This window comes from Lepidochelys kempii, chromosome 2 (genome assembly GCF_965140285.1).
Source record: "Lepidochelys kempii isolate rLepKem1 chromosome 2, rLepKem1.hap1, whole genome shotgun sequence".
Classification (NCBI taxonomy): Eukaryota; Metazoa; Chordata; order Testudines; family Cheloniidae; genus Lepidochelys; species Lepidochelys kempii.
In genome coordinates this window covers 220,777,600-220,804,218 of record NC_136381.1, presented here as the reverse complement: position 1 = coordinate 220,804,218, position 26,619 = coordinate 220,777,600, and the positions used below count along the sequence as shown (strand labels likewise).

Sequence of the window (26,619 nt, the reverse complement as noted above, 5' to 3'; positions counted from 1 at the left end):
CTCATTGGGCCAAAGAGAAAATGAGAATGACTTCTAGATTCTAAGGCCAGAAGAGACTATTGTGATTATATAGTCTGACTTCCCGTACTACGCAGAACATAGAACTTCCCCAGAATAATTCCTACAGCATATTTTTTAGAAAAATTGACAGTAGAAAATCCACCCCATGACCCTTGATAAATTTTTACAATGGTTAATTATTTTTACCCTCACTCTATAGCCTGGTGGTTAAGGCACTGGCCTGGGAAGTAGAAGATGTGGATTCAAATTCTACCTCTGACTGATGCAGAGAGAAGATTTGACTCCATACGTCATCTAAACAGAACCACCTCATGGTTTGCTGAATTTCACTTTTCTGCTTGACCTGAGACACTTTTTTGAACATTGTAATTATGCTTCTAAGGGCTTGTCTACATGGGAAAATTTCCTGGCAGAAGTGCGCTGGTATAATTATAGCAAAAGAGTTATACCCAAGGCTTGTGATTTTACTGTACCCACATTCACCACTGTTATGTGATTGTTTTGTTTGAAGTATGCCTTGTGAGATATCATTTGAAAAGTTATGATCTGTTGAACTTTATTATCCTGTGAACTGTATGTATCATCCTTGTATATGAAGTTATGAAGTTCTGCTATATGTTTGTTACTGAAACATGTTGTAAGTCTATAAAACGTCCACAGACTAGCTTTCAGTGGCAACTAAGGGGTCAACAACATTCAGCCAGATGGTAAGTGACCACCACCAGGCGTTCACCAGCAGCGGAGTAAGCAAGAGATTTGCAATTCACATGAAAGGCGGTTGTGCAAGCACATACACAATAGGGCTGGCTAACCCCCATGACACAACAAGGATCTTTCCAGCACCTGGAGGAGAGTATAAAATGAGGGACGATGACATCAACACTTCACCTCTCCCATCCCCCTCTGAACACCTGGAAGCAAGATCATTTGGAAGACAAAGAGAAACCGCCCTGAACTGGGGAGAAGGGTTGGTCCTAGCTAGAGTGCTTTCTCGTTAATATGAACTGTGAACTTAATTCTGCCTGCAACATCCAGTAAGGCGAGGGAAAACTTTGATTCAAATCTTGATAAAGCCTGATAAAGTTTAGGAATTAGACTATGATTTTATTTTTTATTTCCTTTTGTAACCAGTTCTGACCTTTATGCCTATCACTTACAATAACTTAAAATCTATCTTTCTGTAGTTAATACATTTATTTTAATGTTTTATCTAATCAGCATGTTTTTGGTTAAAGTACTTAGGTAATCTGCTCAGGTTACAGAGGCTGGTGTATGTCCACGACCCTTTTATGGAGTAGCAAGCTAATTAATGATCTTATACTGCTCAAGAAGGTCTTCAGCAGTGTAAGACGGTACATTACTGGGGTGCAAGGCTGGGGATGGGGGGAATTTGCTGGCGTCTCCCTGTTGTTTATATTGTGGTAACTTTCTGTGTGGGCTGGAATTGAACCCATGACTAAAAGAGCCTATTACCAATCCCCTGAGCCTTTAAGTCACCAAACAGGTGGTCTTGCCTAGAAATAACTAAAGCAAGAGCTGCCAGGATATAAAACAATTATAGAAGCTCTAAGAACCAATGTGGTGCTGGCCTTCTGCAAAGAAGCTTGATGATTTTTTTATAGGAGATTGGTTGGACAAATGGTTTGAAGACCATAAAGCAATGCTAACTATTAATACTTGAGACAGATGAAGCTGCATGAGCGCCACCCAGACCTGGAGGGAGGAAAGCTTTTCATGTGCAAGGAAAAATATTATTAATGTTGTTGTGCATGACAACTTGGTAATAATTATCTGGGGTACAGTTATTGAAGCCAACTGCAGTACATCACTCACTATCAGGTGTACTTACTTGGCTCAATTCCCATTAAGGGCAACACAAGACTTTCCATTGACTGACTTCAATAGGTGTTAAGTAAGACCTTATTGAATTTTCTCACCCCATTCCTAGGCTGTGCCCAAGCTGCCCTCAGTGCAGATCATGAAGCAGGGTACAAACACGGTTTTTATTCTTTTTTTGTGCTGTCCTTTGATACTAGGAATGTATGGGCAATCCATATAGCTCTTCTATAAGCTAGTCTGCTGGTGGTCTCAAGATTCCGTTCCATCAGCCAGAGCACAGGGAAACCCCAGACATGTTGGTATGGCACAACAGCCAATCTGGCTCAGCACCACCCAAAGTTTCCTTACAAAGGAAAAATCTCCTGTGGCTTTGGCTGACAGCTTAGGACTGCCGCTGGTATAAGGCTGAGAGGAAGGAGGGTCCAAGGGTACAAGCCAGGGACTTGAGATACCCACATTCCGTTCGCTGCTCCTACACAGATTTCCTATGTGACCTTGGACAAGGCCTTTAGTGCTCAGTTTCCCGTCTGTTCAATCAGTGATAATACTACCACCCGACCTCGCAGAGATGAAACACTACTTAGTAGGGATTGACTCTTAATCCAAAATGTTGCTACATCTGTGGAATTTACCAGAGAGGCACAGCATTAAAGTTAGGGAAACTATTCACAGTGAACAATTTTCTCTGCTGGCTGCAGGAAGTACGTTTTATTTTTTGATTAAAAAAAAAAAAGCATATTTTTCCATTTGTGAATTACCCCCTGTGGCATACAGCAACAGCTCTGTAAGTGTTCTGATGACCAAGCTGCAAACACACCAGCAGAGAGCCTTCTGTGTTTGCAACTGAGACCAAACAGAACAAGCCTTTTGCAAAACGTGCCGTTTCACGGTCACGGGAGCACAACCTCATTTTGGTGAATCTCTGCTGTGAGGCCAGCACAACTGTGGACTTTAGTAAGAGTACCAGGAATGACCACACATACCAGCAAATAGCAAGATGGGTGGCAGCGTTGCAAATTTACTGGACGGGTGACCAGTGCAGGGAGAGGGTTCAGTGCTCAAGAACAAGTACGGGAAAACCAGGAACCAGAATCACACCTTGGACAACTCACTGACATCATGCCTGTTTTATGTGTCCCTGCAGCATTGAGCCAAGAGTGGTGCATGATGACCAGGTCAGCCAGGATGATGTCCTGCTGGCCCCAGAATCCAGTATGGGACTGGTGGGAGCCAGCAGCTGGCACTGTGTGAGGACCATGAAGTACTGTGCTGAAACTGGTCTCAGAGCAGGCTTTGGAACAGAAGCAGCAGCAGAAAATTCTGGGTCCGTACTCGCAGGACCTGTTTGATGCACTCGTGAGGAATAGTCCACTGCAGAGCTTGCAGCAGATACAGAAGTCACTTCTGAGCCCAGTAAATGTCTGGATCCACTATAAAGTTTGTTAATTCAGTAATGGGAGGGATTTTTGCTTTGTGAACCAATGCAAAAGTCATGAGAAGCCCTGGCTAGCAACATGTATTCACTAATGGCAGATTGTATCAAGGCACCTTGGTTCCTGCCTCCTCCCCATTCCCACCACCACATGGAGTTGAAAATGGTGACTGGGTAATGGAAACAGCAAAGAATGCCTTGAAAGACAAATTTTTTGCTAGAGCCTTTCCTGCTTACTTCCTTACAAATAATAACCTTACATTGCCATGCTTGTAAGTATGCCTCTCTGTAACCACTAAGAAGTCTATTAAGCCACCTGGAAACAGTGAACTGTGTAGGGCTGGGGGAGGTAGAAATGTGTTCCAATTACAAATTTAGTCCACTTCAGTTAGAGGTAGTCCATGCTGTCAATAGGTGACAAAGTCATTTGTGCCAAGTATGACTGGGTTTGAATTTTTGTTTCAATGTGCTGGGATTGGGGAGGAGGAAGGCTGTGGACCTATGTTTGCACACAGCCATAACCAGGTAAGCCCTGTGGAAGCTAACACAGCATCCTGTTGATTCCCTCATAAATTCTGACCCCATCTCAGGTGCTAATAGCTAAGTCTGTGAGTTTGTCATGGAAGTCACGGATTCTGTGACTTTCCAGGATCTCCGTGACTTCTACAGTGGCTGGTGTGGCGGGCCCAGGGGCCACCTGATCAGCTCAGGTGGCCCCTGGGCCAGCCACACCAGCTGTTGCTGAAGCAGTCTTGGGCCACTGCGCCCCCTTCCCCCTGCAGCAGCAGGAGTTTGGGTGTGGAGGGGACTCAGGGCTGGGGGTTGGGGCACAGGAGGGGGGTGAGGGCTCTGGGCAGCATTTACCTCATGGTGGGGACTCCCCAGAAGCAGCAACATCCCCCGGCTCCTACATGGAGGCGTTGCTAGGTGGCTCCATGCACTGCCTCCATCTGCACCGGCGCTTGGGGGGGTGGTAGCACATGGAGCCATCTGACCACGACTCCTCCCAGGCGCCGCAGGGGCCTGTTGCCACTTCCAGGAGCTGCCGCTTAGGGAGCCTGCCAGCCCTGTCAACCCCCTCACCTTGCCCTCCCAGCTCCAGCGGAGGTCCCGGGCCACCCTCCCCCCAGCACCTGGGTCACCCCCTGTTCCCCCCACCCCCGAGCACCCATGGTGCCCCCTAGGTTCCCCTCCCCCAAGATTTAGTCAGGGGTATATAGTACAAGTTGTGGACAGGTCACGGGCCATGAATTTTGTTTACCGCCCGTGACCTCTCCATGACTTTTACTAAAAATACTCATGACTAAAACGTAGGCTTACTAATAGCTGCAAACTTTTCCTGAAGCAGGGACTACAGAGAGGCAGTCAGATTTCAGGGAAGGGCATATTTTCCAGAGCCGCTATGAAAGCTGTTTTCAGTTAACTTACCATTATCTCTACACTTTTCACTGTGATTAACCAGGCTGTGTCCTGGGAGCTTCAGTGGACTAAAGCATCCCTTTCACAAAATATTGTAAAGTAACATATTTTATGTCCTTGAAATTCCACAAGAATGACTTCTGCCTTCCTGCTCTGAGTTATTTGAGAAAATACCCATTGGTGTATTGCCCTGTTCCAGGCCCCCTTGAACTCTACTGGCTTTTGTACCTCCACAGCTAACTCTCAGTGCTACCCAAGCCTGCCCAAAGTGCCTGCACAGACCCTTCCAAGAGGGAGCATTTCTGTGATGAAGTCATCGTTGAAGTTCCAGGCAGGGACAACAACCAGGTCCAGTACTAAAGACAGGGGGACTTATGGCTAAAGAAAAGGCATGCCCAGAGGCAAGAGGAAAGGCTCCGGCTGGCTGCACAGCTTGAGGACACGGTTTCAGCAACGGAACAGGCACATGCTTCACAGTTTCTGGAACAAAAGCAGCACCTAAGGGAGAGGACAGAGCTCAACAGAAATAGCTTTTTGAGCAGCTGATATCATTAATGGCTGCAAGACTACCAACTCCTGCCACATCACTCACAGCATGGCCTGTCTCCCTGCTGCAGTATCCTGTGCTGCAGTCCAGAACAGCTTGGAAAACTCAATGGCTGGTTGGAAGACCTCTCAGATGGAGATAAAGGAGCTGCTGGTCATAGTGAAGCCCTTGGAAGCAGCGCAGGAAGGCGTGCACCAATGTGCTCCTTGCCGGACTACCTGCACTATAAAGAAGTCTCTGCGTGGCCTGGCGGCAGAAGACATGGACACCTGAGTGTGAAGGCAAATCAGGCCCTGTCCTCCCTTCTCCAGGGGGAGACTCAAGAATCCCTCAGAGACCCAGTGCAGTCCTGGCCAAAAGAACTCCAGAACCAACTTCTGGAGGTGGGCCAGGAAACCCGGGGCCCAGCTCAGGGAGTTGAGTCAGTGCCAGAGCATGGACAGGTCAAGTTGGTTGAGCGTGAGTGTCCTTCCCTGCAGGGAAAGGCACCGGAGCATTCCTGTCCATCTCCACAGCCACTCAGCCACCCTGCCCTCCAAACCTTGCAAGAAAATGGTCCTATTGGGTTCCAGACTTGCAAGAGATTGGTGGAAGGCAGGTATATTAGCCCTAGAATAATAAAGGCCCTTTTCACTATAAGCTGAAAAGGTAATACCTCAGGTGTCCTTAGGTGACCTGAGTCCAATTAAGGGCTACCTGACACCTTTAAAAAACCATCCTCTGGTAAGAGAGGAGGAGGAGACAAGCTGCTGTAGGGATAGTGACAGCAGAGAGATAGGTTTCTCCACTTAGAGGCTGCTCTCCTCCCTTCAGAGGAAACAACCATACTGAATGTGGGTTTAGGCAAAGGACTGGCAGCCCAGGGGGAATAACAGGACAACACCCCTCCCCTTCCAGCCCCCCCAGCAAGGGGTAGCAAAAGATATTCCCGTTTATTTTGTGTTTGTGAATTTGTTTGGAGGAGGACCTGCCAAAAGACCTACTTTGAAAATACTGATAAACCCAGAGTGGGAAGACAAACACTGTCCAGAGTGGGGCTAATTTAGTCCAGGCCCCATCACCGTTAGAGGGGGAAGTGTTAAGCCTGGCAGGACAGAGGAGGTGCCTTGCCACAACAGTTAGGTACAGCAATTGACACTTCAGTCACTTCCATACTGTGGATCATCCCCACCTCCATCCCCATTTCACATGTCATCTTGTCATTTAGAAATAGGTTGCATGGCAATCAAGCCCCCACAAGCACTGACCCCCCTCCCAATCAGTTAGCCCCTTTCCCTCACAAGCACATTCATAGAAGTATTATTCCTCCTCTTTCATGGGGCCATGCAAGTTCATAACGTGGGAGCACAAAAGCAACCCTGATTTCCGTTGCCTGGGTTCATCCAGCTCCAGCTGTGGTAGATGCAGTTTCAGGCTGAGTGTACTGATTCAGCAGCCCCTCACTGTCATCAGTTCATTCAGGGGGAAATTGCTCACCTTTGGCTCCACAAAGTATTTGAAGAACACAGCAAGCCAAATAGCTCACTGCAGAAAGACAGAAAAAAATCCTTGCGGAATTTCAAGAACATTACTTTTCAAACTGAACTTCAATATATTGTAAGAGGGATGCTATGACATTACCAAGGATACAATCTGGACTGATGAACAACTGTGTGTTCACAATTCTCTAACCTGGGGTGCCCTTTACAGTGCTTCAGTGTGAAAGCTATCACTCCTGATCTGCTCACACATAGCCTCCAACATGTAAATTATTCCCAGTTATACTGTATGAGTGCTGTTGCCAGCCACTCTTGAATTACACTGCAGAGCAACATCAGCAAATTCCCAGTCCCAGACTTTCCCCCAGCAATGTACATCTTATACTGCCCAGCTTTCTTCAGGACAATACAAGCTCATATAAAGTCTGTCATTTTATTAACAGAAAATGATATGCACAAAGACTGTTATCCCAAATGGAGTTTCCCAAACACTTCGGTCCAAACACATTGGTTTAGATTAAAAAATAAAACAGGTTTATTCACTACAGAAAGATAGATTTCATGTGTCTACAGGTAATGAGGCACAAAAGTCATAATCGGCTACAAGAAAATAAAAATAAAATCCAACTAATGCCTAACTTAAAAGCTAAATGAATTCAGAGCAACATCCCTCTCACCAGATATTCTAGCTGTCTTATGGCTGAATTCCTTTCAGTCAGGATCCCTCCCCCAGTCAATGCTGCTTCCTTTGTTCTTCAGGTGTTGTTGATGCCATGGGTAGATATAAAGGGAGGAATATTTGCTCTCCCTTCTTATAGTTTTTTCTCTTCTTTGAGAATCATCTCCAGCTGAGGTTCAGGAGACAGACAGTTTGCATGGATCAGAACCCCAAGCTATTTTTGTCAAGATGTAGATTTTTCACCCATACTCTTTTTTCTGCCGAAGAATGGCCACTGAACCAGATCATGGTCCATTTGATTTAGCTGACACCTGGCTGAAGTGTCAGTTTGCCTTTTGTCTCTGAGGAACTGGCTTGTGACTGCTCTCCAGATTTGGAACATGTCTTAGTAATATCATACCATAGAATCTTATAACTTTACATTCAATGTTACCACACATATTTTACCATGACAATAATGATCAGCAAATTATGAGTTTTCAACAGATAAAGTGCACTTCTTTTATAAGAATCAGATCCATCTCAGATGGTTTGATTCTTATAAGCGATTGATTCTTACAAGCAGAGTATAGGTGGTTTTGATTGGTTGATTCTTATATCAGTGATTCTTATAAATATAGTACACTGTACCTCACAAAGCATACTTTGTATGAAATGTATCATAGTCCTGTAAAAGAGGTGAATATAGCGGTATAGACTATCACAGATGTATCAAACCAGAATCCACTCCCAACCGCCCCAAGGACAGGGGGGCCAAAGAACCAAAGAACAAGATAACAACAAACCATCACTGCTGTACCATCTGTGTGATTGACTATCACTTCAAACGTGAGAACAGCATGATGAGGCAAGTACCATAGACTTGCATGAGGATGTATCCCTATAAAGACAGACCCTGAAGACTAAGGACTTTGAGTCTGGTTCTGCAACCAACTTCCAGGAGCATCAGCTGCGCATCTGACAAGACTCGGCTCCATCCTTGTGTCCAGGCCACCTGGTCAGTGACTTGGCACAAGCAACTTCTAGGCTGGTAACTATAACAACCTTGCAGAACTTGTGTGTGTGGGTGAATGAATGTGTGAGTGAATGGAATGTTATAGCTAGAACTGATTGCTTACTCTGATTCTTTCTGTATTCACAATAAATGTGGCATATTGTCTTATCCCCTAAATAAGATCCTGCTGGTTTTTATTTTCTAAGTATAACATTGTCATCTGTGGACTGCATGGACTACCTTTACCTGAAATGGACTAAATTAGTAAATGGAACACATTTCCACCTCTTTCACCCTCATATAGTTAACTGTTTGCAGGTAGGTTGTTAAACTGTTGAGTGATTACAGAGTAGCACACTTACAGCCATGGCTATGTAAGTTATTATTTTTAAGAAACAGGAATGCCCTAGCAAAAATGTGTAAATTCATTTTCAAAGCATGTTTACTGTTTGCATTTCCTGATGGGGTTGGGTGGGGTGGAGTGAGCCAAGTCAATGGTGGCATATCATCCACCATTAAGAACATAAGAGTGGCCATACTGGTTGGACCAAAGATCCATCTAGCCCAGTAGCCTGTCTTCCAACAGTGGACAATGCCAGGTGCTTCAGAGGGAATGAACAGAACAGGTAATCATTAAGTGATCTATCCCCTGCCGCCCATTCCCAGCTTCTGGCAAACAGAGGCTAGGGACACCATCCCTGCCCATCCTGGCTAATAGCCATTGATGGACCTATCCTCCATGAATTTATCTAGTTCTTTTTTTGTTATGGTCTTGGCCTTCACAACATCCTCTGGAAAGAGTTCCACAGGTTCACTGTGCGCTGTGTGAAAAAATACTTCCTTTTGTTTGTTTTAAACCTGCTGCCTATTAATTTCATTTGGTGACCCTAGTTCTTGTGTAATGAGAAGGAGTAAATAACACTTTGTGACAGGGTCAGGACAGATGGCTATAGGAGAGGAATAGAAGGCAGATATATTAGCCCCAGGCTAAGTAGGTCCCTTTTCCCTGGGTAAGGTACTGGAACAATCAGGAACCTTCTGGAGACAATTAAGACAGGCTGCTTAGAACACCTGCAGCCAATCAAGAAGCTGCTAGAATCAATTAAGGCAGGCTAATCAGGGCACCTGGGTTTTAAAAAGGAGCTCACTTCAGTTTGTGGTGTGCGTGTGAGGAGCTGGGAGCAAGAGGCACTAGGAGCGGAGAGTGAGAACGTGGACTGTTGGAGGACTGAGGTGTACAAGCATTATCAGACACCAGGAGGAAGGTCCTGTGGTGAGGATAAAGAAGGTGTTGGGAGGAGGCCATGGGGAAGTAGCCCAGGGAGTTGTAGCTGTCACACAGCTGTTCCAGGAGGCACTCTAGACAGCTGCATTCCACATGGCCCCGGGCTGGAACCCGGGGCAGAGGGTGGGCCCGGGTTCCCCCCAAATCCTCCCAATTCCTGGTCAGACACAGGAGGAGTCGACCTGGACTGTGGGTTCAGAAAAATGGATAAGCTGAGGGCTGCCATGAAGCTCCAAGTTGAGCAAATCCGCCAGTAAGCACAAGACCCACCAAAGTAGAGCAGGAGCTTTGTCACAACTTGCTTAGTTACTTTCTCCACACCAGTCATGATTAGCAGATATGCACTGCTAGCTACTGCTTCTCATAACTTTTGCATTGGTTCATAGTGTGGAAATCCCTCCCATTACTGTATTAATAAATATTAAATTGGAGACAGAAACTTACCAGTCTCAAGGGTGTCTTCTGTCCCTTCTGTGTCTGTTGCAGGCTTTGCGGTGGGCTGTTCCTGAAGGGGGCATCAAACAGTTCCTCAGAGTACAGCCCCAGGATGCTTGCTGCAAAGCCTCCTCTGGGACCAGTTTTAGCAACAAAGTCACTTCTCTGTCCTCACATGGCACCTGCTGTTGGCTTCCATCAGTCCCCATGCTCAATTCTGAGGCCAACAGGGTGCAATGGCTCCATGTTTGGCACAGTGCCCAACAACCACTCAAACTCATCCTAAAATGGGCATGATGTCAGTGAGTTGCCCAAGGCACAGTTCTGGTCTCTGGTTTTCTGGTACTCACTCTTGAGCCATGTAATCCTCTCCCTGCACTGTTCACCAGTCCAATAAATCTGGAAAGCTGCCAGCTTCTTTGTCATTTGCTGGTGTAACCCTTCTGCCCATCAGAGTTGGCAGCAACAAGGGCCAGGTTCAGTATCTAGGGGTTCCTTTTCAAGAACACAGTGCAAAATCAGCTCGAGCCTCCACCCAGTACCACCTCCCTGAGTGCCACCCCCTGAGTGCCTCTGAGAGGCACTACTTCCCCTCTCGCAAGCATAGAGTCTGAGGGTAGCAAAAGCCTTTTAATAAAGGAGGGAAACAATGTGGCATTATGTGGGGAACACCACAAACAGGATTCATAACACAAACCATGAGCAAAAGACCCACCCCCAAGTAAGTTTGGCAGTGTCCTTTTTCCCTCAGGGTCTTAAGTCCAGTAACCCAAAAGTCACCGCACCCACAGTTTCTGTTCTTGGTCAGTGCAGCCCCCAGAGTTCAGACATTCATCTGCAGCATTTACCCCCCAGCCTGGGTGGAAGACGGAGGAGGCATGGGGGCAGCTTACATGCTCTGCTGCTCTGACCGACAGCCAATGTCCACGCCTTTCCGTGGGGTTTTGCTGCAGTCCTCACCACTAACAGTGCCCCTCCACCAGCCATCCCTGCTGGCTGCGCCTCTCTGCCAGCTGTCCTGCTGGCCACTCCTCTCCGCTAGCCATTCTGCTAGCCGCTCACCAATATGTCTTCAGCCCCCCCAACACAGCTCTCAGTGATTTCAGCTCTTGTAATTTTCACTCCATACATCTGAAGAAGTGGGTCATAGCCCACAAAAGTTTACACTCTAATACATTTTTTAGTCTTTAAGGTGCCACAAGACTCCTCATTGTTTCAGCACTTTAGTGATTTCAGCTATTAGTAAGGGAGCCTCAATACTGGTACACTCAGAACCACAAGCCCAATGTAGGTCTAAGGCTTAGACCTAGGTATCAGTGATTTTGGCTCTGCAGTATATAACAAGCCTCCTAATTGAGTCAAAATCAGCTCTGTTATTACACAGTGGAGAGAGGATGGATTAAAGTAGTGTTTAAGGCCCTCAGAAGGGGGGCCATGCTGCTAAGTACACATACCTATCTCAAGCTTCTCTCAATTCACTGGGCTTTGGAACCCATGTCCCTTGCCTAGCAAGTGCTCCTTAGTTGAGGGCAAGTCCCTCAGTCATAAAATGCCAAGTACAGTTCTACTGCCCTTGATTCACATAACCAAGATAACAACACTTTATTACTCCTGCCCCAATAACAAAGAGAGTGGGGATCCCACAGCAACCAAAGTGATCATTTGGGCAAGCAGTCCCATCATGCTAGGCAGGGTGGGTATGCCCATGCAAATGAGATCAGCCCCTGAAGTCCTTTTCCACAGCTCACCACCAGATGTCAGGGTAGAGCTCATTCTGACTCTGCTTACACTGGTATGTGTGATCACTCTGCGTACTGTTACTAACATCCATAGTTGTACTGGCCTCCCACCAGACTTTACCAAAATCTGGCTGTGCTCCCGTGACCATGAAGCAGCATTGCAACAGACTTGTTCTGTTCAATCTCCATTGCAAACACAGAAGGCTGTCTGATATTGTTTGCAGCTCAGTGTTCAGAAGACAATAGAAGGGTTAAACACAGATTCACCAAACTGCTGCATTACACCAAGGGGGGACACTTCTGTTTCCCTGGAGTCGACTGGAGATTTTTGGGACAGAGAGGACAAAGGAAATTGGCTCATAGCATTATGGGATACTTTTGGTGTACTTCCAGAACCCAAGTCAGGGGATGCAGGGTCTACAATGCAAAGCAATCGGGCTCGACCCCTAGGTACCAGCTTGACTTGGGCTTGAACCCTCCACCAAAGGGTCCTAGAACTCTAAGTCTGAGCCTGAGTCTGAGAGGTTTCTATATAGACAGAAGTTGGGGTTGAGCTCAAGCCTATGTCTAGAAGAGGATGATTCAATTCTAGTGAGCACGACGGATTTAGGGTACATCTACACTGCAGCTGGGAGTGTGCTTCCCAGCACTAGTAGACAAACATGCTAGTTTTTCTCAAACTAGCACACTAACAATAACAATGTAGCCAGTGGTTGCATGGCTGGCAGCTCGGGCTAGCTGCCTGAGTATAAATCCACTCAGACCCCTGGAAACTGAGTCAGGTGGCCTGAGCCACCACCTGTGCTATCCCTGGCTACACTGCAAAGTTTGTCTGTACGCTTCCACTGGGAAGCAAGCTCCCAGCTGCTGTACATGTACCCTGAATCTGTTGTGCTCACTATAATTGAATAGTCCTCTTCCAGGGCATGTCTGAGCTAACTTGACCTCATCATGAACAGAAATGTACAGTAATAGTGTTCTGAGTTATGCCATACTTGTGCCAGTTCTGGACAGCCAGCCTTAATTTTCCAAAATCAGAATGCAGCCAGTCATCAGCTCAACTAAATGACAACAAATGCTTCTACATGGCAAGTGAATAGCTTTATTGCTATTACGCTAAGACTCGACTGATTATGCATACTGTTGGAAAGAGTGGCTGTAAGTAACTCCTACTTTTCAAATTCATCATAATAAGTGTCTGGAAAACTAATTTTAAAAGAGTTGCTCAATAATCCTTCTGTAAGAATAACAGAAGTTGAGAAGATTGTTATGGGTCTGACTATCATGAAGCTTAAGTGGAAAAGGCCCTGATCTTCACTAGCTGAATGGGTGGTTATTAAGCTGTGAACAACCATTCATTGTCTTGTGCAAAAAAAAAAAAATTAAGTTACTCATCTCAAATAAATTACATTGTGTAGAGATGCAAAGCTTAACTGTGGCACAAGGTAATTAAAGTATATCTATATCTTTGTCTTTCTATACCTAGATTCTGTAACTAGATTTAAATCTAGATAGTAAACAGTAGAATTGTACAAAGTGTAAATGAGGGCAGAATTTGGCTTGCAGAATCTTTATTACAAGCGATGTTGCATAAACCAGGAAGAACCCATTTTGTCTCTCAGAACTCTGGGTGACTTTGCAGAGCTGGCAGTTGGGAGAAATATTTTTATGTGTACACTGAACTAATTTAATCTAGAATCAGTGAGAGACAATTAATTTTGAACACTCAACGCCACTTTTTTACTGAGTGTCTTTTCAAATTAGTACTATGCTGGTCCAAGGCTGAATTTTGCACAGTCTGCACCTAAGACCAAATGCAATTTTATACATATGCACATACAAATATATGTTATATACACATATATAAACTAAGAGGAAAGCACCAATACAGTTCAGAAGACGTAAATGCAATATACAATAAGATTAGCTGTTAATACTGTCCATGCGCTGTCAATGTGAAATTACAGAAAGAAGCCAAGACTTCTAGCTTTTGCAAAGCTTAAATCAGGATTAGTAGAGACATGGCTATTTTGCCAATGCATGAATAGTTTCTTTCAGAACCATCACCCTTTTTTTTTCTTGCTGAAATAATCGACTATGGGCTCCCTTAATTTTGTTTGGCATGAAAGATAGACAAAAAAGAACAAGAAAAGCATCTGTCAGGAAAGGAAAAAAATTAACAGACCAAGATTCCATAATCATTTGTATCATAAATATTTTCCACATATAAAGCTGGTCCTTTGTGTCTTCAACTGGACTTGTTGCCTCAGGAACAAAACATGAATATATCCCAAATTGCACACCCAATTCCAATGGAACCTAAAAATGGTATTTCATTCTTTAGGCTGCCCATAGTTCTGCTGTAAAATGGATAACTTTCAGGTGTTAACCTTAGCCCCTATATTTTGAAAGAGATGTTTGAGGATTTAACTGCACAACACTCATTGAAGATAATGGAAATTTTATGAGTAAAACAAATACATTTGCATAAATCAATTTGCTAATAATTTGTGAACAGGACGAATGCCTACATTCCTCTGATACTTGGACCAATGAATTCTAACTAGCTCTGGTTACAACAACTCATTATTTCTCATTATATCTTAAATAGGTCAAAGACCTTGGTCTTCATTCAGGACCAAATCCTCATCTAATGTTTTTAATGCCATTTTTCAGTCCTCAGAACACAAAAAAGCATCACATAAATACTCAACTCATTAAGAGATCTTTCGCATCTGAATATCTCATAACAGCAAAACAGAAACATATCAAACTACTTCAACAATATTCAAGTGCAAAATATTTCAGCCTAAAAAGTAATTTTGTAGCAAACTGCCTGAACGAATTTAGAACCAGAGAGCCTTGTCAGTAACGTTAAGATTTACTACCCTGATGACACTGCCCTACAGTACATCATTCTCATGCTGAGCACACCACTGTCAAGAAACTCATGACATCACAGTGATAAAACTGTAATCTAGCATTCTGCTAGAGCTTATCTTGCACACACTCCATATTCCACACAGACTGTTCTATATCTTACCTTCTTTCCTTGAATACCTTTTGGACCTGTCTCGCCTGGAGGTCCACTGATTCCCTAAACCAAGATAAATACCATAGAATTAGTTTTCTTCAAAGATACATAAGTTTCTTTTGAATGTTGTCTTGAACACAATACAGTAAAATATCTTTGGGGCTAGAGCTGTCTTTGTTATACATTTGTACAGTGCCTAGCACAACAGATCCCTGGCCTTGAAGTGCTACCATAATATACATTAATAATAATAACCAGCTCTTGCAGAAAGTAGATTTTACTTTTACATATAATTTGCATGTGTTTAATTTGGAGCTTCTTGTTCCTCTCTTTCTCCAGCTCTGGACTCTGTGATACTTCCATACTGCCCTCTATGCCTGGAATTCCCTTCCCAAGCAAGTTCACTAAGCCACCACCTTCTCTCTCCATTCAAGTCTGTAAAGAAACCACTTCTGTGAGGCCAGCTATCTACTACTGAGCTGTAGTTTATTTTGATTTTCTGAAAAACATTGCACTCTGCAAGATACTTTTAGAACCAGTTGTTACTGTGACCACAGCTGTGTTCTCAGACACAAGGAAAACAATCCTCTGACTTCTGTGAGCAGTATGTAAGATACCCAGTCTGCAGCACTTACACAAAGGTGTGGGGCATGAGTGTGTCCATATCCCAAATGGGTGGTCAGGCTGCTGGGTGCAGATTGATGAGTGACTGTGAGAAACAGCCAAAATGTGGAACTGTTATACATCCTATGCGTACAGCCCTTAAAATTCTTCTTGACACCCAAAGTAGATCTTTATCTCCATAGTCTGCTACTGGGAGTCCCAGGACCATTTGGCAGGTTGCCCATAATGGGGTTGTGAAGTGCAATTCATCGCAGCTCCCAGCAGCAGAGCTGATAACCAGATCTTTGTGTCTCTGTGTATAGGTATGTCTACACAGCAAAGGAAAACTTGTGGCTGGCCTGTGCCAGCTGATGGGCTCGTGGGGCTGTTTCATTGCGGTGTAGACTTCCGGGCTAGGTGTGTAGCCCAGGCTCTAAGACCCTGTGGGGTGAGAGGGTCCCAGAGCTTGGGCTCCAGCCCAAGCCTGGAAGCCTACACAGCAATGAAACAGCCCCACAGTCCAAGCCCCATGAGCCTGAGTCAGCTGTGACAGACCAGCTGCGGGTTTTTCTATGCTGTGTAGACATACCCTATGAGGCCTCATGGAGTTTTCCTGTGGATGGGCAGAGATATTCATGAGCAGTAAAGAGGTTTCAACCATGGAAACTGCTTTTTATTACAGTAGAAACTTTGGGAAATACTAGAAAAATGTATGCTGGTAAAAAGAAAAAGAACTGACAAGAATCCAAAATGCTCAGTTTCCCTGAGGGTACAAACATGTTCTCACAGCTATAAATCACACCAGTGCTGAAGCTGCAGTACAGGAGTGGGAAACCTATATTTATTGACCACCCAAGGAACTGACAAAACCGATCTTTTAAAGGAGGACAGGTATTTTAATAATGGTGGCTGACAATTTTATGTGAATAGTAAAGGCAGTCCCACCAAAGATTAAATCAGACGTATTTGTACCAAATTAATTTGTTTACAAAACTTGTAAAAGCCTTAATTTTGCACCCTTTGTGGCAGGCTTGGAAAAAATATCAACTTATTGTACCTCTCCCTTGCTTAATAAACCATACCAATTGCTCTACAAACCATGCAACAATACACCAGTACCCCTAAATAATCGCAAAATAATATAGTTCACAAATTATTAAAAAAAAACCATCATAACCATCACCAAAACCACAAAACAGTTAAAGTTCTAGAAGGCAAATTATCAAATCACACAACCTAGCAAAGAATCCTCCCATAGGAACAAGGGGGATAGCTAATGTTGTCTGAGTGTCTCCTTTCTGACTGAGTTGAGACTAGTTGATTTGCTCAGGTAAGGCTGGTAACAGTATGTGCGTTTGTATGTATGTAAATATATGCCTTTATTCTGTACTTCCTGGGCTTTGTCGTTCTGAGTTGGTTATTATTTGCCACTAATTTTTATGTGTTTAAATAAAAACAAATTCTACTCTATTCTGTTAATAAATGAGGGACTTATACATAAAAAAACAAAATAATTTTTAAGCCTATGAGAACACAAACATTGAAAAGAATTCCTAACAGAAGTTTTGGAAATCACATCACTCTTTTTGATGTATTTGTCTTGGTGAAAAATAGATTACCAAGAAGTGAGATGAAGAAATGCCTGTGCAGTAGAAAATGTGCAACAGGGATGGCAGGGAATCTAATAATGTAATTTTCTGTAAATGAGATAAATCACTATCCAGTTTATTGTTTGGCATGTTCCTTTTGGTCACTGAAGGGACTTTATTCTCATTTGTAATTATTTAGTTGCCATAGTTCATAGTTACAGTAAATTGCTGAACATAATGGATTAATCCTCTATTTTAACATAACATTGATCTGTTTTTATTTTCCAGCAATTTTTTGCATCAGAAGTCTTCCAAACAAATAATGTACACCATACTATACTATAATATGAATATAATATAACATAATTAATATAATATACTATAATATAAACAATTCCAACATTAGTTTTGAAACAAGGGTATCACAGAACTAAAAACTACACTGACTACTGTACATTGAAAAGAAAAAAATATTCAGTTCATTATGACTTCACCTAAAAATAACAGGGTTGTTTTCCTACTAAATTGTTCCTAAGTTATTTTTTACCAGAATTCAGAAATGGCTCAATTTGTAACAGTTAGCAGCTGGGTATTTTACAAAGGATGCATAACTGAACACACATTGCATGGAGAGTTTAGTTTCTGTAGGTAAATGGTAACTATTTGATTTGTCTCATTTTATGATAGGTCTAAATCTCTCTGATTCGTGGTGTTTCAATCTAGAAATAGTTGGGCTGGGTGCAGAAGTGGAGTGGCTCTATGCACTTTCCACAGTACCAGCATATGGAGCCACTAGGGAGACACAAACAACTTGCTGAGGTCCCCGCTATACTAAGCAAATATCTCCAGATCCCTGTCCACTCTTTCTCTGGAGAGGGACTGTGGAAGTTGCAGGGGAAGAGAGAGAGAGGGAGCTTGGAATGGGGGATTGGCAGCCATGAAGGGATTGTCCATCATCCCTTTTCAAGCAACAAGAAGCATCTTCTTATCAATGGGATGGGACCTTACTCTGACTCATCACTCTTGCTACTGAAACTCTCATATTAGTGTTTAGGATCTATCAAACCTGTGTGCTGCCTGCACTGCTATATGGGTCAGAAACCTCTTACAGATAGAAGTGGAGCGGCTAGAGACACACCATAGGCACTGTCAGTGCCAAATCCTGAGCCTAAAGTGGTTCGACTTTGTGTGAAATGCCAAAATCTCACAGAGATCTGGCCTTCCTCCAGTTGCTCATTACATTCAAAGCAGCACTGCTTGCTCTTTGGCCATGTCACCTGCTTGGACAAAAATACGCCAGCGCACCATGCTCTCAGACTCTCCATCAACGTGCAAAAGCATGCATGCCTTGACCCTACATGGCGTCACCTGTGGGGCTGCCTCAGAGATTCGTGGATTTGCAGGACTGAGCCAGATCCGGGAACTTTACTCTACAATGTCTAATATGATGCCCATCAACTGTGGTCACTGGCTGATGCAATGGGTCCTCAGTAGACTATGCACATTTGATGACGATATTGGCATTTGAGCTGCTCAACCAATTCCATCTCTCCAGCTATCATTCATCTGGGCAGTACTCTGCCCATCTTGCTAGGATATCAGGGAGGCTGCCATATATGGTCGTTGAGGGGTGAAACCTTAGACTCTAGCTATGGGATCTGGCAGTTACATAGGTGCTATGTGGTCAACCTAACAGGAGAAACATCTCCCACAGTATGTGGAAAACTCTACAGTTGAGGAGTCCAGCTGAGCCACACAGCTCTGGCTAGACTGTGTGTGAGATACATAGCAGGGGCCAGGATTTGGTCATAAATTTTTTTCTGAAATTCATAGAGTTGCCATGATTTACTTTACTTCTCAAAATGTGCAACTTTGCAGAGTTTAGCAATAAAATGGATTGTGTGATAAATACAGAACAAGGTTACAGACAACAGCATAAGTAGCTCTCTTTATTATGTAATAACTTTCAGCGCACTCACCTGTGGTCCTCGCGGTCCTTTTGGTCCAAGAGGGCCTTCTAATCCCTGTGGGGGGGGGGGGGAAAGGTAGCAATGTACACTTTATCAACCAACTGCATTTAGAACCACATATTGCTAAAGCACAGTACTGGAAATGTAGCCCAAATTGTTTTGTTCTTTATAATATACAAAAAGACCAGATTTGTTTATACCATGTCTCTATTCATGAATTTCCTCTGGATTTCATTCCCACTCCACTGTGGCTATGTCTACACTTAAAACGCTACAGCAGCACAGCTGCACCCCTGCAGCTGCACTGCTGTAGTGCTTCAGTGTAGACACTTCAGCAACTTCAGTGTAGACACTTCACTTCTCCTGTCGCTGTAGTTAATCCATCTCCACAAAAGGCGATAAAATTCTTCAATCAACCTCACGCTGCCTACAACGGGGATTAGGCTGGTATAGCTGTTTCCTCAGGGGTATGAATTTGTTGTTTTGTTTTTAGTAATTCTCTGTTTTTCCTTTGAATTGTCTCTTGATGTTTGATCAAACATCTTTATTATAAAAGATATACAAGGTGGCTTAGGGTATGTCTACAGTGCAATATAAGCCCATAGTTGAACTCAGGCTTAAGCCTAACCCTCCTTCCAACTACACACAAATCACCCTAACTCAGGGTTCAGACCAAGGACCCAGGATTCAAGTTCTATTGGTTTGCAGTGTAGATGCAGCTCGAATGGAGAAGTGCTCTCTAAGTCTGCCAATAGTATCCCTCAATCCCACAAGATAACTTTCTTTGTCCTCTGGACAGTCAAATCTTCCTACACTGCCCATGAACAAAGGGCTAGAGTGGCCACATTTTGGGAGAGAGATAAGAAGTCTGGGGTATGGGTGGTTGGACTCAGACCCACATAATGCAGTGTAGATGCTGGAGCCCCAGGGTTCAACAATTCCTAACCTGGGGTTACAAATGCATGTAGATGCTCAAGGCCTAGGTTAATGAGCCCAGGGTCTGTTAACTCAAGTTCTACTAATCTTGGGTTTATTTTGCAGTGCAGACGTACCCTCAGAAATCAATCCCTGTTGCTAGATAAGAGTTAATTGGTTGCTTAGCTGGTTGTCATCTGATACATGTCCTGAATCTCAATTTCTATTGATATATCTTATGGAAAATCTTTAACAATCCCAACAGTGATCATGTTCTCTCTGTGATACAGAGATTGAGTCTGATCTCACTTGAATAAGTTTTACACTGCCGTAACTTCAATTGACTTTAACCTTGTTACTTCAAACTATGCAACAGAAGCAGAAGCAGATGCAGACTTACAGTTTTCAATAATCATAAAAACCTTTATCTTCAAAAGTAAAAGTGCCTTTATCTTATTAGCTCACATATTTATGCTCCATAAAAAAGCATTTACTAGTTACAGCTACTGTCCAGTTCTAGTGTAATTCATAAATCTGTCTTTCTGCTGTACTAGTTTCACTAGTTATCAGAATGCACACTTACAGTGTTTAACTCCCATCAATTACAATTTGCTTCCCAAGTAAAAAGAATTTTAGACCAATTCAGATGTTCCCCTGTTTTTTTCCTCCTCATCCTCTCTTCATTCTTTTATATTTCTACATATACAGAAATCAGTGGATCTGGCTGTCCTTTCCACAGCATGTGTTGTTTTGATCTTGTAACTGTCCTGATGAATAAAGCAGTGACATCTAAAGCATTACATTCCATCAGCTATTTCCTCATCTTGAAATACAGTAATAAGATTTGTCTCAAAGAAAGACCCCCCAGATCATGTGAAATAGCAGGGGTTCAAAAATCTCTTTAAGGACAAGTGAATCAGAAGAGAATGACATCGAAGAAACAGAGGAGTTGCACATCTCACATGAAAAAAGAATACGAGTTTGGGCAACATGCAAAGTAGTAGGAGGCTACGTGAAATGTGTATTAAGATAAAAGGAAGTTGTTCAGAAACTGGCAAACAACATGAACAAAGCAGCCCAGGAGATCGGACATAAAAACCATATGCCAAGACTACAGAAAGCTAAGCAGAGTGTTCCTCTGTTATTTAATTGACAGTGATGAAAAAAACATTTGACATCTGTAAAGGATCTGTAAAGAAATTATAATAGATTAAGCATTTTAAAAAGTTACTGAACAGACCAGAGTTATAGACACCCACAGAATTACCAGCTCAATGCACATTTGAAAAAATAGATGAAGATCTGCCAACCACCTCTCAAGAATTAAAAAAAAAAATCTGTGCCTGTGGAAAATCATCAGAAATTGAACACACATAAGAGTGTCAAGAGCATAACTCCAATAATCAGAAGCAAATTTAGAAGCTGCAGTGATTGACATTGCAGTATAATAGGCAGTATTGTTGGCTGTCCAGGAGGAGGGTTTATTTTTCTTTCTTTTAATTTAATTAATTACACTGACTTCAGCAGTGCATCTGATGTTTCCCACTGCCTGAAAGTTGGGTTTCCCTAAATGCAAATTAGACTAGAATATAGACAATAGCTCAAAATGCAGAAAACTTGTCTTGATTTGAAATCGGAACTGTTTCTAACCATTTATCCATATTCTCAGTGTAGGTTTGATTCTACACACACTTACCACCATGATTTGTTTCATTCTAGTGGTGGCTTTGCTATATCTTCATATAATTTTGCAAATGTGCATCAAATCATTGTGGCTACTCATGGTAGCAAGCACTATACCCAGTGGTTAATCCCTGCAGGATCCGGCCCTCACATGCCTGGATACATATAATGTCTTGAACTTTTGAATCTACAGTACTTAAAAGTATGTCCTAGCTGCCAACGGAAATGTTTCACAAACATCTGCTTTGTTAACTTACATCAAATGACTGCTTTATAGGCACTAAAAAACTTTCCAGTTTTGCCTCTGATAAGGTGTACATATTACAGAGACTAATACCGAAGAAAAATTGTAAATATTTTGGTAATATGATGTCATTACAAAGCTAATTGATACCTCTTAAGAGTGACCACTATTCCTTTTATGTCAATTGATTTTAAATTGCTTATATAAAAGTCTAATCCATTTCAACCTAATCATAATGCATGTTTATATAGAAAGGGCTAGGCTGTATTGTCTTTCCCATGGGCCTGATTCAAAATCAATAAAGTTAACAGGATGATTGCTATTGTCTTCAGTGGGGTTTTGCTCAGGCCCTAAATCCATCTGTAATTCCCTTTACAGTATATATTCAAAAATAGGGACAGAATATATACAGTGTGTGTATGTGTATAATTCGGGGCTGTGCATAAATTAGGTAAAGTATGGCAGGGGTCCTTAATTTTGCATGTTTGTTTCAGTGTTACAAAGTGTTACAAGGGGTAGGTGAGTCTTGAAAATCACCAAAAAATGTGTAATGGAATTTATGGACAGCGCCTTATAGATAGGGCTGGTAGCAGTTTGTATTATGGTTGCTGAACACTAGAAATTATAATTTTCAGTTCCTTATAATTTTGCCAGACTCTAACTGTTTGGGCTGAATTTTTTCATGCTGGATATCTGCCTCAAGCAGTTCAGCTCTCTCTGAGAATGAGGCTAGGAGAAAATATATTACTTTGCCCATGTTAAAAAGCTCTGGTAACCTTTTCTTTGAAAAGTTCTAGCACTCCCATTGTTTGGAGCAGGGATATAACATTTGCAAGGGGGAGGGATTTGTATCAGAGATGTGTCTTTTCTCACCTCAAGGAAAATCCAGTCATCATTTGGCCAAATTGTAAACCGCTGAAAAATTGTGGTTCGCACATGCTTAGTAAAGACTTCTTTGATTTTGGCAGCTAAAATCTCTGAAGATTTTGTCCACACTGGGTATGATCTAGCCCAGGGCTGGGCAGGACTTTCCCAGCAATTGCAACTTAGGGCCGTTGTAGCCTGTGCCAGGGCCAGGCACTGGAATTGAAACCAGAGAGACTCTCTCCCTGTGCTGCTTGCTGGGCTCAGGCAGCATGGAGGAAGAGCTGCTTACTTTGAATTCAGAGGGGACAAAAGACAACGTATGGAAGTGTGGTCGGAGGTAGATTGGGACAAGAAATGTGGGGGTGGAATTGGGACTGGAGGCTGGGAGCAAGTTGGCGATTGGGATGGAGGGCAGACTGGACTGGGAAGGAAGTGGTAGGGGTGATGCATTGGAAGCCTGTGGGAAGACTGAAATCAAATATAAGATGGGGGTAGGACACTTGAACTGGGAACCATGGGGCAGCAGGAATGGAGGTGGGGGGAGAACTGGGAGAACAAGGAGCCAGGAGGTGGGGGGAGAACTGGGACTTTCCAGGCAGACAGACTGGGCCTAGGAGCTGGAATGGGATGGGCAGTGAGACTGTACAAGGGAAGGAAGACTGGGACTGGGAACTTGTGTGACTGGAGAATGTGTGTGAAGGGAAGAGGGACAGAGAAATCAGACAAGGAGCCAGGAGTGGGCAACAGAACTGTGTGGACAAAAAGGCTGAGACTGGGATGAAAAATCTGAGCAGTGGAGACTGGGACACACTAGGTGAGGAGACTGGGAGTAAGAGGAGGAGCTGGGGTGAGGCATAGCTGGGACTCTGACAGGGACAAGTTGGAGGAATAGGGTAGAAAGAGTCAAGCTTATGGGGAACAGCCAGCAGGGTCCAGAGTCTGGAATGGAACCCAAGAGTCTCATCATTCCTCTGCCAACAGCAAATATCTTCAAAACCCATAGGCAAACTGTCTCATCCCTCTCGAGTGCTGGTCCACATAGCGGATGACTACCTACTACCACCTTCACTTTACCTTACTCCATTAGGTCAAGTGGCAGAGGTTTGTGAGGTGGATCTAAGGGTTCAAGCCCTGCTGGCAACCCATGCAGGTTCCAAAATGATGCCACATGATGGAATTTCTGGGGTTTTAGTTTGCTTTTAGAAAAACTAAGAAATTACACACAAAAATACTGTTTTAAAATAACATTATTAAGGTTTCAAAGTCAAGCTGTCAAAAGTTAGGAAATTCCAGATTTAAGGGTGCCCGTGCAACCCCAATTCAGCCACCCTGTGAGTATATGCATAATGATACATTCTTTAATCACATGATCCCCACCTGCCTCATTCAGTGCACAGGTTGATGGTACTTATATATGTGCTCCACAATTAACACCATAGACAACATTTTAATTAAAAAGTTGTACTTACTCTGTCCCCTTTTAATCCTGGTGTCCCACATTCTCCTCTTTCACCCTATACAAATTTTAAAATTTTATAATTGAAGAAGATTTTTTGATTAAATAAAATGCATTATATGAGTTTTGGTATTTTCTGAAGACACGTAAGCACTATAATTATATCAAGTTCTGCAGACGGTCAGTTCTACTCAGCATATCTAAATTTCTCTTCCTAAGACTATACATAACATAACAAGTCAAGATATACCACATCTACCACTTCCCCCCTATCCATAAGTCATGTTACTCTGTCAAAGGAAGCTATTAGGTTTGGTTTTGTCATGTTTTTTCTTGACAAAACCATGCTGACTTGTCAACATAAGAGACAGGGGTGCATCTCAGGGTCCATGGGTAAGATTTCCCAGTGACAACAGACCTGCTCCCTTAAACACCCCACTGACTCCTTGGCCCATAACTGCACAGGAGCAAGGACCCACTGAAACCCAGACAGAAGATGACACAGATGGTATAAAATAAGGGACAGATGTGATAACCTTTTACTCCTGTGGACAACAGGGGCACCCATTTTAAGACTGCCCCTACATGGAGTGTAAGTTCAGGCAGGTCTGGACTGGCAAGAATAGGGCCCACAGGAAAAGTCCAGAGAAACTCACAATCCCAGTGGAAGTAGAAGGCCAACAGACTCTGGGGTGTGACCAGACATTTATCTGAGAACAGGTAGCCGAGGTGACAGGGAAACCCAAGAAGGGAAAAATCCCTATTAAATGTATCCAAGGCAATGTTCTATTGGGTATCCCACTAAGACAATAAGATTTTTGATGGGCTCCAAGACCAGATGAAGGTATGAATCTCTGCAGACCTAACCTACCCCGTAATATTAGGCTGAGACTGGTCATATTTCCCTGAGCTCTTGTAGAAGCTTCCCTTAGCCCAGGAACTCAAGGAAGATACCTCAGAAGAGGTATTAGGCATCCTGTTCCCCTTTAAGAACCCTGACCTTCTTACCTGCTGACCCAAGGAAAGAAAATCTTGGAATGAAAAATTGGTAGCGGGGAGAGAGTGGAGGGAGGAGGCAGAGGTGGTCCCTTCCATGGCCATAATAGGGACCACAGATGCCAGATCTGATACCACTGACGATGATGACCCCAGAGAAGGACCATCCAGGAGACAAAATATACCACCGCTGCTGCAAATGGATCCAGAGAAGTTAACTGGATTCTCGGAGTTTCAAGTGGAGCAAAGGAACGATGAGACCTTGAGCTGAGCCTTCAAACAGGTATCCATGGCGGACGACAAAGAGGTAGACCCCCTAAAGGCCAGCAGTATCCACACTTTGCCCTCAAGGAGGACTTATTATACCATGTAAACCAAGACAAGTAGACACAAGATACGGATGCAACTGTTAGTACCTCAGATACATCACCGTGAGTTGCTGCACCTGACACATGCAACCCCATGTGCAGGGCATCTTGGGAAAGACAAAACGCAGTCTAGGATCCTGGCCCGGTACTTGTGGCCAGTAGTCTTCAAGGAAGTTGAGAATTTCTGCACCTCCTATCCTGAATGTCAACTGACAGTCCCCAAGGGAATCCCGAGAGCCCCACTAGTATCTCTCCGCTTGGTGGAGACCACCTTTGAAAGAGCGGGAATCGACCTTATAGGTCCCCTAGAAAAGAGCACCTCAGGGCATCAGCACATACTTGTCATCGTGGACTATGCCACCAGGTACCCATAGGCCATACCACTATGTTCTACAGATGCTAAGACTATCACCAAGGAGCTGCTGAAGATCTTCACATGGCTCGGGTTTCCCAAAGAGGTCCTGACAGGCCAGAGGACAAATTTCATGTCCCAGCTGATGAAGAAAGTATGGAAACTCTTAAAAGACAAGGCCCTGTGGATATCCATGTACCACCCTCATATAGATGGCCTAACAGATAGGTTCAGCCAGACACTTAAGAGGGTGCTCAAGAAGTTCATTGCCCAGGACCCCAGGCACTGGCAATTATTTGCAGCCTTACTTTTTACCATCAGAGAGGTGCCCCAAGCTTCCACAGAGTTTTCACCCTGCAAATTGATATATGGACAACAACTGATGGGCATATATTCAACCTGGTATGGAAAACCTGAGAAAGACAAACACTGAGAGCTGAAAATGTCAGAGATTGGAGGCTATATGGGTGTATGCTAGAACAACACAAAGTATAACAAAGGGGCATGGATGCATATCTTTCAACTGGGCGACCGAGTCCTGTTGCTTCTTCCAAGCTCAGAATCACAGCAAATGGCCTAGTGGCAAGACCCTCATGAGGTGATAAAGAAAGTGGAAACTGTGGAATACTTGATCAGACAACCAGGAAAAAAAAGGAACAACAAATCTACCACGT

The 26,619-nt window shown here is 43.5% G+C and overlaps 1 protein-coding gene across 2 annotated transcripts in view; it reads right to left on the bottom strand.

The window, feature by feature from the left end:
- COL28A1 (collagen type XXVIII alpha 1 chain) overlaps window positions 1-26,619 on the bottom strand; it is a 118,152-nt gene that overhangs the window by 80,315 nt on the left and 11,218 nt on the right. For both annotated transcript variants that reach the window (XM_073333869.1, XM_073333870.2), the window contains exons 9-11: window positions 24,243-24,287; window positions 19,074-19,118; window positions 14,912-14,965 (exon numbers count right to left, since the gene is read on the bottom strand). In XM_073333869.1, the coding sequence (XP_073189970.1) occupies window positions 14,912-14,965; window positions 19,074-19,118; window positions 24,243-24,287 (144 nt within the window). The remainder of the gene's footprint in view (window positions 1-14,911; window positions 14,966-19,073; window positions 19,119-24,242; window positions 24,288-26,619) is intronic.